Consider the following 13,885-nt stretch of genomic DNA (forward strand, 5'->3'; position numbering starts at 1 on the left):
CGGAACGCAGCGGCGCGGCATGGCGGGGCGGGCGGAGCCGTGTGGCGGGCGGGCACGAGCGGCCATGGCGGGGCCGCTGCTGCAGGCCTGGGGGCTGGGAATGGGGCTGGGCAGGGGGGCCACCCTGAGGAGCCGAGCTGCCCTCCGACCCCTCGGGCTGCTGGCTCCCCCGAGCCGGGCTGTGGTGGGGACGGGGCCCCAGGATGGCCCCGGGGAGGCGGCGTTGGAGGAGAACCCCTTCTACGGGAAATATCGCCACAAGATCCAGGAGCTGCGCAGGTGGCTGGGATGAGGGAGAAAAGGGGGAAAAAAGGGGGCTTGGAGGGTTTGGGGAAGGTGGGGGGGGGTCTGGTGGCTGTGGTCTGTGAGGGGGGAGACGCGAGGGAGGTCGAAGGGTGCAGGGGGACCCTGTCCTGAAGGGGCTCGGTGCCCTAAAAGCTGGGTGAAGTTAGAGCCTGCCATCCCCTTGCCATCTGTTTTGTGGGGCTGCACCATCCCCTACATGTCTGGAGGCTGCTGTCTGTCTGCTTTGGGGCACATTCGTGTCTGTAGGGCTAGGCTGAAAGTCCTTTAGTTTACCCTTGTGCCCCTCTCACCAAACAAAACCTCAGGCCAAACGCTGCCTTGAGATTCCCTTGCGTCGTTGCCTCCAAATAAATGAGGGGGTCCTACCCCAACGTGATCAATTTGCTGTAAGATAATTTCACTAACGCAGCAGCAGAAGAAACTAAAACAGGTTAAGTGTAAGGTCAGCACCACAGGAAACAGTTTAACGCCATTTGGCCTTTTAATCACTTGGCACCGTTAATAGTCTCTTCTGTGATTCAGAGCCAGCCCAGATGTGTTTGAATCCCGTATGGAAAAAAGAAATGAAGTGAAAAAGCAGCCAGTGGGACACTCCAAACAAGCCGAGTTTGTCAGATGTATGGAAGAAAAGGCAAGGCCAATTTTTCTTTGTAATTTGCATGCAGTGAAGCTGTAATTCTGTCATTTATGTAATATCAGCATAGAGCTATAACCATACAGCATTCTTGCTGCTAAGGAGCCCCAGAATTTTACTCTCTAGTGGCTAAGAACATAATTCTGTATTCCAACATGTTATTTAGCTATTTTCCTAGGCAGTAGGCTCTGAGCTTGAGGGCTTAGTTAAATATTTAATTCATTCCAGATTAGCTTGGCCAGATGGAGTGACATCAGCTTGCATTTATCATTCTGTAGTGAATTTAAAAAACAAAAGTTCAACAATACCAGATCCTAATTAAATAATATTTTCCTTTAACTAATCCTTTCTGACCTTGTAATTCATAATTTGCATGAAGTTACTGCTTACCTTTCTTTATCAATAACTTACTACAGTGCATTTTATTATAGTAATGTTTAAGTATCTTAAATTTGAGCTTATACTTGGAAGATTTTGTCAGCAGGCATGATATGCATGCCAGGAAAGGCAAATAAATGTTACTAAAGCGTCAGCAATGAAAATTAAAGAAGGATGTTTTCTTCTAGGCAGAAGGCTTGGGCACGAAGATGTCAAAGGGAGGATTCACACGGGATAAGGTGAGGGAAATGAACCAAAGCGTTAGAGGATGTGCCAGCAAATAAAGGATGGATGTTAATTTGTAGTGTTACCATCAGTACTTTGCCCAAGAGCTTTTTGAGGTACAAGTAATGTTTCTTATGCTGCACTTCATAATAAGATTTTCATTTGCTATTGGGATTATGTTCAAGTCTTAAACCTCTTTGCTGTCTGGGTTTTTATTATCAAGTCCTTTTCTCTCAGATATCCTGGAAGTTCCTGCTAGTTAGAGAATCTGAAAGCTTGCAGTAATACATCAAAATGGTTAAGCTGTCTCTGCAATGTTAAAATATATTTCCAGCATTCAGCCAGTAGAGGGACAAGAGGATGGTTTTATTCTCTTCAACGTATCTGTATTTTAGCTATCTTTGTAAAGCTGCCAGCAGAACGTGTGTCTGGAGCAAAGTGTGTTCTGTGTCCTGACAGCATCTTTTATATTCTGCTTCAATGTATGAATCCACTTTTCATTGTGTCACTACTTAACTATTTACTAGTTTCTATGGCAACTAAGAGAACTAAGATGCATTGTAAATTGAATTAAGTTCCTCTGGCTTGATTTTGTTCTATGTAGTTGCATCCATCCATTCATTCTGGATTCTCACTTGAATCAGAGAACTGTTAACCACAACAGATTCCTTACGCTCTCTCTTGCAGACACTTGATTCGATTCTTAACGTGGAGATGGTGAAAGACAAATCAGCAGAGGAAATCAAACAGGTGATGGATTTAAATAGACTGAACTTTGTTCTACATCTGTGCTTAATAGTAATTTACGTGGGAGAATGGGAATTTTACTTGAAAATAAGACTGAAAAGTAAAACGTGGCTGTGGCTGTATGTTTATAAAAAAAAAAAAAGTACATCCACATGTATATCAATAGTAGAAGGTATTTTTCTATGTATAGGGAAGTCCACCTAGAATGTACCCCCATGATAATAGTTTACATTTGGACTTGATCACTCAAAAGCTCTCTGCTGTATCTTACCACTGCCATTTAATGTGTAGCTGTTTAATTGGCATCAGCAAGATCCTGCCAGGTTTGAAGACAGGTAGAGGGAAATCCTGGCAGTAGCTCACGTGGATTTTGCTGTGACTATTTTGCAGGAATTAAAGCTTTTGCCATCTTCTATCTTCGTTTGTATTATGTCATTCAGGAGCCTTTGTCCCCATACTAAAGATGGTTAGGGTTAGAAGGAGGCGGATGTGTTTGTTTCAAGGACAATGTGAATCAAGTTATTCTACCTAACATCTTCTTGTTTTGTACTGCATTCCCTTTTATCTGGTTATAAGTAATTTCTGTTCCATATTTCTGATGTTGCTTGAGTTGGGTCTGGTAGGTTTTTCCTAATCAAATTGTATGCCAAGAAACTTTATGTAGGCATGCTCGTTTACGGGCAGCAAAACATTCAAAGGAGCCTTCTGGCAGGACTTAAAGCAGACGCCTTGATGCTTTCCTGATAGCTTGAAAACATTATAGAAGCGATTGTGTTCTGCAGGGAATGACGTGGGACCAGTTGTAGCAGGGAGTGGATTCAATAACATTTCTTTTGAGTTTCCCCGTTTCATTGCTTAAATGTTTTACTGGTAATTCTCATTAGTCATGTAGGACTAGTCAATTTATTAAGGACTTCATATGAGCTTTTATGCAGGTATTGCCATCAAGCTGTGTTTGAAAGATTGTCTGCTGTTGAAAATGCTTTCCTTGATCTTTATTCAAAACAAAACCAAAAATCCTCCAGACATTGTTGGCGTGACTGTTGTAAAGAATATAAGAAACAATTCTTGTAGCTAGTAAATCTTGAGCTGCCTCTTGAGTGTGCTGCTTTTTTCTGTTATCTAATGGAAATCTGTCATTTGGTACAAGTACTCTGCAATGTTAGAAGTGTATTGCATTAGCAGGAGAGTCAGTTGGGCTTAACTGAAAAATGATCCCTCGAAGTGCGTACAAAGATTGTTTGCAAATGGAATTCTTTTTAAAGCATTTAATGTTACTGGTGGATGCTTGATTTTTAATGGTAGATTTCCTTTGTTTCCTGCAGATTTGGAATCAGTACTTCTCTGCAAAAGATACAGTTTATGCTGTTATACCTGTAAGTAGTTTCTCTGTAGTTACACTCTCTGAACATCAGTGTGCAAAGCTTTCTTTTCTGTTGTGGTTTAACCCATCAGGCAGCTCAGCACCACACAGCCCCTTCCCAGTGGGATGGGGGAGAGAATCAGGGAAAAAAAAAAAATGTAAAAGCTTATGGGTTGAGATAAAGGCCGTTTAATAGGACAGAAAAAGAAGCAAAATCATAATAATTCGTACACAGCAAGTGATGCACAATGCAGTTGCTTACCACGCGATACCCAGCCAGTCCCCAAGCAGCAGTTGTCCCCTCCCCAGCCAGCCCTCCCCATTTTTATTGTTCTGCATGACACGCACGCTATGGGACATCCCTCTGGCCAGCCTGTCCTGGCTGTGTCCCCTCACAGCTCCTTGGGCACCCCCAGTCCCTCACTGGCAGGGCAGTGTGAGAAGCTGGGAAGGCCTTGGCTCTGTGCAAACACTTTTCTGCAACAACTGAAACATCAGTGTGGTATCAGCATTGTTCTCATCCTAAATCCAACACACAGCACCGTAGCAGCTACTAGGAGGAAAACTAACTCTAGCCCAGACAAAACCAGGACAATTTCTAGTTGTGATTGTGGTAACAATCGTTGAATGAAGTAATCGTTGAAGGAAAATGAGAGTTCAAGAAAAAACTGTCTTTCCAGGATGAGTGATCTTAGTGCCTGGAATAAAGGCTTTTGTTTCCAAAAGTGTTTAACCTTTTCTCTGCGATCAGTTGGTCTCAAAGCTAGTGCTTCTTTCTGTACACCTGTTCTGAATTTCCAGACATATATTATTTAAAGTATCCAAGCTGAAGTTGGTGGGAGGCTGTTCTGAACATTCAAAGCGCTGTATGGTCTGTAAATCACATTCTGGGGTTTGAAATCAAGCAGCTTCGTGTTTCAGTGTGCCCATGCAAAGCAGCATTCAGCACTCACACATGGATGTTCTGAAAACAATTTCAATCTTACGTTTACTGTAGTGGAGGGCCAAAGCAGGGACTTGAGTTAAGGTGGTGTAGGCCTTTCATTAGTGGGGCTGGCAGTGTTCTTTGGTGTGCTGTTTTGGGAAAGCTTTGGAAGCTTTTTAAAGCTTTAATGCAGACCAGATTCTAGGCACACTGGGAGGTAGTTTGTGGTGTTATCGAGGGGGAAAAAAGCTGGCTTCTGCCAGAAGTTTTCTCTTGGCTGCCAGGAAGGCTTTGCATAATTCTCAAACGCTCGAAAGCATACATGAAGGAATTTTGTGTTGGTAAATGACGTATGCTTTATTTCCTGAACACCACAGAGTAGGTATTATTATATGGTACTGGCAAGAAAAGACCAGGCAAGAGATTTAGGGGAACACAGAGAGGACATGTGAATGAGATTGCCAGGTTCCATGAGGGATGACTAAATATGTTTGTGGTTTTCGTGTAAAACTGTTCAATAAGCGTGTTATTTATATATCCCATTGCATTTTAATACTGAAGAACAGATGACTGTGATGTAAAATCCATAATTTGGGGCCAAGGATGTGTCATCTCGTTCAGCTGTTGATGCCAAATGATGCAGTAGAACTATTACTAAAAGAGGTTTTAATGTAAGCCTAAAGTGTGGGACTCCGACGTCCAACAAGTAAAGCTTTGGATCCAAGGAGATTCCTTCTGCCTCTTGGAGAAAGCATTGTTAAAATAGGATACCCATGACATTTAGGTAGCTCAGAACTAATGTAATCTTCTGTGCCTTCATTGTTACCTGTTCCCTCAGTGAGACCTTCTGTAAGTAGAAGTTGTGCCCTGTAAAGGTTAATGAGACAGTTCTGAACAACTGTGCATCCACATTCGTGTTGTGAAGCTTGAATTTCTTTCTCCTTCCCCAAAGGCAGAGAAGTTTGATTTGATGTGGAAGAGAGCCCAGAAATGTCCGTCGGTACGTATGGCAGAGGATCGCGGTGCCTTGATGTATAGCTGCAATACATTTCTCCTGTCTGAAGCCTAATTCATAAACTTTTGACCCTCCTGTGTTCAGATGCATTGTATCAGCTCAATTAGTAAAATCCAGGTGTTGGAATATTTGTCGTAGTGTTCAGATACAAGCAATGACTATTGGGGTATATCAAACAGATTGATCTAGAGATCAGGTATCTAGATATAAGAGGTGTGGGGTTCGGAAAGGTGAGCACAGAATCTCCTAGGGAATGATTTAGCTACATGATTTACATTAATTGATGTCTTGTGGTTAAATCTCTTCCATGCAGCGTTGTGAAGAGCCAGACCTTTTAGGCCAGCTTCGCTAATGTTTCTGTATATTCTTCATTGCTGCTTAAAGCATCCGTGTTTTAACCTGGAGGAACTGTTGTGACCTGTAAGCGATGTGTCACTGTTGTATTATGTGGAGAAAGTGAGTTCTTGTCTTACGGTCGAAGTGCATAAAAATACTGAGGATCCCTAAGGCTGAGGTTCACAGTTTCTCATGGGGCTTGGGTGGATTTGTGGTAAACTTCAATTGGAAAATTGAATTTCAATTAGAAAACGTGTGAATGAGCATGCTGTTGCTTTAAAGAAGTTAAACTGCAAAAGACAAGAACAGCTAACAAGATAAAGAATACGTTTCTGCTGGTTTGTTCCACATGCTGCTGGATTAGTATTGTTTTCTGTTGAAAGTAGTGTGCTTTTAGAGTAATTTGTGCACTGAAGCATGGACAGTGGAAATTGCACGTTGCTAAGTCAAATGAAATCCTTCACTGCTTTATAAAATTGGAAGGTAGCTAGACTTCACGGAGTTGAGGAGTGCTTTTTTTACATCTAAATGGGAAACTTCACCAGATTGACTTGATCCTGGGTATTCCATTTGCCACACTCAAATATGTCTGGTTTCCTCAGCTACTTGGAGCTTGGGAAGTTGTTTGTAGTTTTAAGTGCAGTTCTGTAAAGCCCACTGGCTTTACAGTCAGGTGTTCTGCTTGTTTTTCTGCCCCTGTATTGTCCTCCTTCCTGGTGTGGTAAGATGGTATGTGAGCAAGTCCCGCACAGGACTGCAAACTCTGAATGTTCCTCATCTTACATTTGACCATTTCTGTTGTTAATTTATTTTAGAAGTGAGCTACCAGGTCAGAGTCTGAATATTCTCTACAGTCCTTTCATTTTTTTCATAAAATACTGATTAAAAAAAAAATACGTCCCAACATGGAGGATTTCCTAATGAAATAGTACTGATAAGGTAATGCTGTTTTATTGCCTGCTCTGAAAATTAATGACCTCTGCTCATCCACAAAGCAGCAGCGCAGGCTTTTCTGTATTGGTCTGAGGTTAAATTTGAGCCTTGGGGCAGTGGTTATCAGAGTCACTCTCCTGGGTCATGAAGTCTGGTTCCTGCTGTCCTGTCATTCTTAGTAAAGCAGAGAGACCCTTTTTTCTGTTGTGCTCCTCACTAAGGAGTTTATGCTGGAGGCCAGTATGACATGGGTGTTCTTGTTCATTTTATTTTATGAAAAGGAGAATTATTTATCACTTCTCTGCAGTTCCTGTACGCTTTGCCAAGAAAAGAAGGCTATGAGTTCTTTGTGGGGCAGTGGTCAGGAACAGAATTGCACTTCACTTCTCTAATAAATGTACAGGTAAGTAATTACCATAAAAAGTTGAAAAATGGATTAGGATCCAAAAATACAGAGCGTCAGAATATTACAATATACAATTGCTAAATAATTTAATGAATAGGTTTTCTAGCTTAACTTGAAAATAATTCTCAGTGAAAAACTGCCCTAAATTATCGGAATTCAGTAAGTTTATGAGTACTAAACGTCTCTTTTAAAGAATAAGGTAGAAGTCAAGCAGTCTCAAAATAGAATAGGCAAATAATTGTCTCCACAGCAGCTAATACTCAAAAGTTTTATAATTAAGCCTCAAAATCTGCAATAAAGCTGAAGTTCTTTATGGGATACGAACAGATTTGTTTACTTCCTTCAGACCCAAGGTGAATCTGCTCCAAGCCAACTGGTCCTGTACCATTATCCTGAGCTGCAGAAGGAGAAAGGAATAGTACTAATGACAGCAGAAATGGACTCCAAGTTCTTGGTAAGAGAAATCTAATCATTGGCTCCCTTCATTTTATGCTGCCATTCCTCCTATAATTTTGAATTAAAAACTAAGTCTTGAAAAGACAATTTCCCAAAAGTGGTCGTGCTGGATTTCTTTAACTTACCTATTTAGTAAACTAGGGAAAGTTTGGAGGAAATCAGCATTTTGACCGTCTGGTGTTTGCAGCTTGTACATACTTTTTTTTTTCTTTTTCTTTGTATTTATAGTTTATTGTTGTAAAACATAAGCAAAATTTAGAAATGCTTCTGGTCTTCTTGCTGGTGGAAGCAATTTTGAAAGTGGTTGCTACCTGCTAACAAGTTGAAACAGTGTTTTGAAACTTAATACTGATGGACAAAGCAAGAGACATCCAGAGTTTTGTGTTGAGTTTCTGTGTCTTTGTTCTTTTCCCTGCTTGTGGGCGTACTGTTATTTGCATATCTGCAATAATGCAGTGCTAGGACTAATGGCACCAGGGATTATACCGGTGGAACAAGATGATAACTAAAGCATCCCACCTCTAATTGACCCGCTTACACCACTTCCCAAACTGTGTGGTAATGTATTTCCCTGTTATATTTCAGAGTAGACAATCAGGATTTGCAATGTGGGTCAACCGTAGGAGGAGAAAGATGTGACTTTGGTAACTCTCCAGTGCCTTAGAGGGGTTAGGGATCATGACAGATAGGGTGCATCTTTGACCTCTGAGGTGTATGCTCAGCAGGAGACTAGTTTGTAGGCACGGTGCTCAGGTGCCTGAGTAGGTCAGGAACAAGAGGGAGATGGTTTTGTGAAGAGATCTGCAAAATGAGGATAACTTCAGATCAAGTCTTTTGATGAGCATAACTTTGAGTCCCTGAAGAGTCCTTTTCAGTGGGAAAGAACAAAACCCAATGTTAACAAATTCTCTGTTTAAACTTGCAGGTGGTCCACGAAGCCCAGTGCTTGGCGAATCAGGTGCAGCTTTTCTATGCAACGGATCGCTCTGAGACCTATGAATTAGTGGAGACCTTCAACCACAGATCTAACGAATTTAAATACATGTCAGTTATAGCAGAGCTTGAGCAAAGCGGACTTGGGAAAGCACTGAGACCTAGTCAGGTTTCTGACAAGTCATAGAGACTGACCTGCGTGTGAAGCAAACCAGCAGCAGTCAAAGGGTTTCTTAGCTGGTTCCTGTCTCTTCCATTCTGTGGAGTTGGACTGGCTACAGGAGGGATCTGGAGACATCCTGGGAGTGTGATTGTCCAGCCTGCCTGGCACTGATACAAGCTGAGGACATGGATCATTTGAGCAGTAGTAACGAACTGCCCAACTGGAGCACTGCTCTGCAGGGTAACGTTGTCAGAAGGAGCTGTTTTCCCTTCTTGTAACTTAACTGCTGCACGCTGTACTTCTGAGATCTGAAATAAAATGTCAGAGCAGGAGCTGTATCGTGGAGTGTACTGACATCACCACAGAGATAACAATTGGTGTTTCTTCTCAATAAAGGCATTTTAAATGCCCTCTGCCATTATAATTGCATGGTCCAGTGCTTTTTAATTTGTGTGGAATTAATATAGCCTCGTCTGTCAAGAAAAGAGAATGGGTCTGATGGTCTAAAACAGATTCCTCTTTGTTACCTTGTGTGTGAGGTTCCTCATATGGATATATAATGCGGCCTGCGTGGTTTTTCAGGACTAAAGAACAGAATGACTTAGATTTGTTCTGGGAATGTTGTGCTTCTTAATTGATATATCCATTTCATCCTGTTTCTGAGTTTCTATCTCAGAGTTGTTTTTCTTGAGGAATAGAGTATTATAAACATGGTTTTATTTTTGTATATTTTTGAGTAGCGTAGAGGAATTATTGTGTGCTTTATAGCATGTTTTTTCTCAGACTGGCATCTACTCAGCCAGCTCTACAAACAGTATTTAAAGGGACAAAAATAGCTCCTGTTTCTGTATCAGGAACAGCACTACCTATAATAAAAGCAAGATGAAATGGTATAATAACAGAGCTAGAGCCACCGACCAGTTCTTCAATTGCTAAATGACAACCCATGAAAAAAATGCATTAGTGTGGATATGCACAGCCACTTTGGCATGCTTGTAGCAGTGTTTGCAGGAACCTGGCTTTACAGACTGCAGTGGGGTGGTGGTTGTTTTTTAACCTGCTTTCAGCAGAAGAATGCCAAATAATTTGTGCTTTGAGCTCCTCGTTTTCCTTCCCAGCAGAGGCAGACAGGCCTCTGTGGGCAAGGACAGGCTGTGCATGGATCATCCATGTGCCACCACTGCACATGTTGGTAAGTAAACAGAAGACAACCAGGAGCAGCACTGAAATACGTCCCCTGTCCACATCACATCACTGACACAGACTTGGTGTTAGTGCTAGTTATCTGTCATGTCCAGCCCACGTTACACTTTCCCATCTGCCTGCTGAAGCTGGTAAGCATTTCCTCCTTTGCCAAAGAAATAGGAAGGAGGAGAAGCAACTTCTCTGTCAGAAAAAGACCAATTTTGGGGGCAGGCCTGGTAACAGATTTTTTTATGCTACCCTTAACCGTGACCTGATACAGGTTTGCTTAGTTATAAAGTGCCCTTACACAGTCTGTTAGCTAGCATAATTGCAGGACCCTGTTGTTGCTGTAATACTGTCACAGCACACTTTGAGCCCCTTCCTTGGATGTGAACAGTGTTCAGCTAAGCATTAAAGGCAGATAGTAAGGTTCTACTGATGAGATCTGGTTAACAGTGATTTTTGTGTGTTAGGCATGAATTCTTGTCCATTAAAATATGTTTCTAGGAGAGGTCCGTCTCCTGGGGCTGTGCTGAAGGAGATGGTTTTGTTCTCTAGTATTGCCATTGTTTCTGGTTGGGTTGGGTCTGAGAAAGTGTGCACAGCAGGGGAGTAATCAGGGGAGGTGTGGATAGGGCTGTTATAATCTGAACAGCCCATCACCTTTATTAAAGAGCCTTTTTCCTTCTGTTTTTCAGCATTCGTGCTCCATTTATCATTTTCCCATAGCTGAAATAAGAGCAGTTTTGATTCATTATTCACTCCCTGCTTTGAAGAAGTCAAAGTTGCTGTATTCATTTTTAATACAGCTATAATACAACATCCCTGGATGAGTAATTGCTAACAGGAGTGAAATTCAAGGCCTCCAGATCCACACCTGAGCCTCTTTCTGAGCTTAAAAGACCAAAATCTCCAGTATAAGGCTGTGAGCAGTCACTACCTGTAATTTGAGTGGGTTTCTTTCAAGCCATGGGGTGATTAGTCACAAGCTAAGAACTTCTCCAGGGATTTAAGACAGAAAACAATGGTACAATATAAAGGAGGAAACTTTTCTTGTGTTGCACACCCTGGATGTATTTTTGAGTAAGGCCCTACCTGAAAAAGCAAAGCTGATCATACCACTCACACCCGTTGTCCTAAGAGAAGGGGGTGACTGCCTTTTCTGGCCCTAGAAGAGGTGGAGTCAACTGATGGAGAGAGCAAGTGCTTTTTTCTTCAGGTATTTTCATGTGCCATAACATGTTTCCTACTTGGGTCAGGGTGAGACCACCGGGCACAGGAATTACTGCATGTGCTGATGGCCTGGGGTTGCCTTGTGTTTATACAAACTAGAAGAGCCAAGAGCTTGCTAGGTTTGTGTGTACATGTGTGCACAGTGGTAGGAAGACTTGCTGAAGGCTTACAGAGCTGAAAGTTGCATGACCTGGGAGCTATTCCCACCTCCTCCACTGATGCAGCCTTGGCGTGGGCTGGCCACAGGCCCCCTACCCCTCTGCAGCTCGGTGCACATCAGCAGCTACTCTAGGTCTAAGCTACTAAAAACTCACGTAGGGTTTGTCAGACACTTGTACTTAGGGTGTGTGATGAGCCTAAGAGCTGCTGAAATAAACCTTTTGGTCGTAGCTTGGGTAAGCGTGAGAGACGCTGTGCTGTGTGACCGCTAGAGGGAAGATGTCCCTTCGCTCTGAGCTCCCAGCACACAGGTTACACAGCCTGTCTGCTCAACTTTATTAACTCAGTGGGTTTTGTGCTAGGAAAGCATACAGACACCCAGGCTGACCTGTGTGGGCAAGCAGCAAGAGAAGGCAGTGGGGTGTAATGAGCCAAAGGCTCCCACTCCCTCTGGGAAGGATGCAGGGCCCCAGGAACTCCAGCAGCAGTTTTCCAAGTAGTTTTTGCTGATTTCCAGCCACTTGTGGGCCAGGGTCTTCCTGAGCTGGGTGCGTCTCTCTTTAGTAGCCCTCAAGGGGGCATGTTCATGGAGGAGAAACCCAAACCTCCTCAGGGCCCTGTGTAGACCTCAGCCCCTGCAGCAGGGAGCTTGTGGCTGAGGCGGGTGCCACACGAGCTGTGACCTCGGTGCCACCTGCATTCGGGATGTGACAGCAGCTCCTCTTAGGAGCAGAGAAGCCAGTTTTACACCCAGAAGCTCTTGGTTATCAGCACCTCGAAACCAGGGCTTGCCCCCACGCCTGTCGCCTCAGGGAGATGTGCCTCACGTCACCAGGAAAGCCGGAGGCCGTCCCGCTCCCCGGGGACGCACCCTGCCTTGTCAAAGGCGACAGTCGAGGAAGTGCAGACTGAACAATGCTCGTGCCCTTGTTTAAAATGCTGAGCCCGGTGCTTTTTCATCTGTGTCTGTTTCTTCCTGTGCTTGGCGATCGAAGATTAGAGGCCTGGAGAACAGCGAGGCTGCGGTCCCTGCGCAGGAAGTTCCCGCGCGCTATCTCTGAGTGTCTGAAGGACTCCGGCGGGGCTGCTTGCTCTTCCTGGCGCTGCACGGCCCACGCAAACTTCTCTGGAGGAGTCCTCTGCCTCTGGAAAGAAACAGAGCAACCCCTGATCCTTTTTGTGTTCACTGGGGTGTGCTGTGCCTTGAAATATGTGAAGTCCTGTGGTGGTGTTGGGCCTCTTCCCGTGAGCGCCTGCGAGGTCTGGGAGCCATCCAGCGCTCCGGGCCCGCTTCCTTCCCCGCTTCCTTCCCTCCCTGATAAATTCAGCCGTGCACCTGCCTTCACGAGCAGGACCAGAACACCCTCTTCCTTCCTCCGGGACGGACAAATGCCCTCCTCACAGCGACACAGCCCCCTCTTGCCCCAAACCCGCAGCTGGGACCGCGCGTGGCTCCACTGCCTCCCTGCTCTGGGGGGCTTCCGAAACCCGCGGCCTCACACGGGGTGGCTGCTTTCACCTGGCCACAAATTCCCTCCGGGATCTTTGCTGCTCATCCAAGCCCCCCAGCTTTGGATTTGAGCATACTCGCTAGTGTTTTATTTGAAAGGATCCTCCCGGCTGGGCACCAGCTGCTGGGGAGCTGCCTCAGCCTCTGTGTTATGAGGTCCCAGGACGTTTTGGGGTTTCCCGCATCATTTGGGGGCAAGCATGGACTCAGTGCCTGTTGGGTTGCTGGGGAAGAAGAGAGCAACATGGCACAAACCCTGCTGTAGCAGGGGACAGAGAGCACGCGGTGCCGGGGATGTGTCCCCAGGTGCTGGTGGCTCTGTGGGGCAGGAGGGTTTGTCCCTGCTGGCTCACCCCACCTCACTGGGGGAAACTGCACCCCGTGGTGCTCAGCAAAAGGAAAAGCTAAAAGATTTTGCCATTGCATGAACTCACTGAAGCAAGAGGCAGGGCTGGTTCGCCAGCTACCAGGAGGAGCCTGCCCAGCTGATTTTGATGGTGTCGCTTTAACCCGAAACCACTGGCCCTGACCACGAGAGCACTGGCCCTGCCTCCATAAAGCATCCCGGGGCACTGGAGAGGGCACAAACGTGGAGCTGTCATATTGGATGAGCTGATGATTACAAGCAAGCTGGACAGACAGATCTGACAGCTCTCGTGTTTTAGGTTTAATTATTCATGGTTATATTTTCCCCTTTGCAAGGCTGCGGTGCCCTGTGGTTCCCTCCAACCCCAGCTCTGAGCGTGCAGGTTGTTTCACCTCCTGATTTTATCTTTTCTGCAGAAACGTGCTGCAGCTGCGACACCTCAGCTGCCTCACATTGCGATGGGTGCCAGCTCCGTGGTCCTGCCTGGGGCCAGATCCCAAGCACAGGTGAATCCTGCATGTCCTTGGTGTGTCCCCACCCCATCACCCGGCCACAATGTGCCCTTCAGCCACGTCCCTGCTGGCTGATCGGGGACATTTGTCATCACCCTG

At 44.8% G+C, this 13,885-nt stretch overlaps 1 protein-coding gene across 1 annotated transcript; it reads left to right on the top strand.

The window, feature by feature from the left end:
* The first annotated feature begins 11 nt into the window (after window positions 1-11).
* ATPAF1 (ATP synthase mitochondrial F1 complex assembly factor 1) lies at window positions 12-9,244 on the top strand. The gene is made up of 9 exons (XM_068689936.1): window positions 12-279; window positions 829-937; window positions 1,507-1,557; window positions 2,231-2,293; window positions 3,616-3,666; window positions 5,531-5,578; window positions 7,170-7,265; window positions 7,615-7,722; window positions 8,650-9,244. Exons 1-9 carry the CDS (start codon window positions 20-22, stop codon window positions 8,842-8,844), a joined length of 981 nt encoding a protein of 326 aa, XP_068546037.1. The 5' UTR covers window positions 12-19; the 3' UTR covers window positions 8,845-9,244.
* The last annotated feature ends 4,641 nt before the right edge of the window (window positions 9,245-13,885 follow it).

Source organism: Anas acuta, chromosome 8, assembly GCF_963932015.1.
Source record: "Anas acuta chromosome 8, bAnaAcu1.1, whole genome shotgun sequence".
NCBI lineage: Eukaryota > Metazoa > Chordata > Aves > Anseriformes > Anatidae > Anas > Anas acuta.

Bases quoted from the DNA above. Each gene is read 5' to 3' on its own strand.
- ATPAF1 (XM_068689936.1), top strand. From the start codon at position 20: ATGGCGGGGCGGGCGGAGCCGTGTGGCGGGCGGGCACGAGCGGCCATG. The intron at 2,294-3,615 runs GTGATGGATTTA...TGTTTCCTGCAG, and splicing joins CAGCAGAGGAAATCAAACAG to ATTTGGAATCAGTACTTCTC. The intron at 3,667-5,530 runs GTAAGTAGTTTC...CCTTCCCCAAAG, and splicing joins CAGTTTATGCTGTTATACCT to GCAGAGAAGTTTGATTTGAT.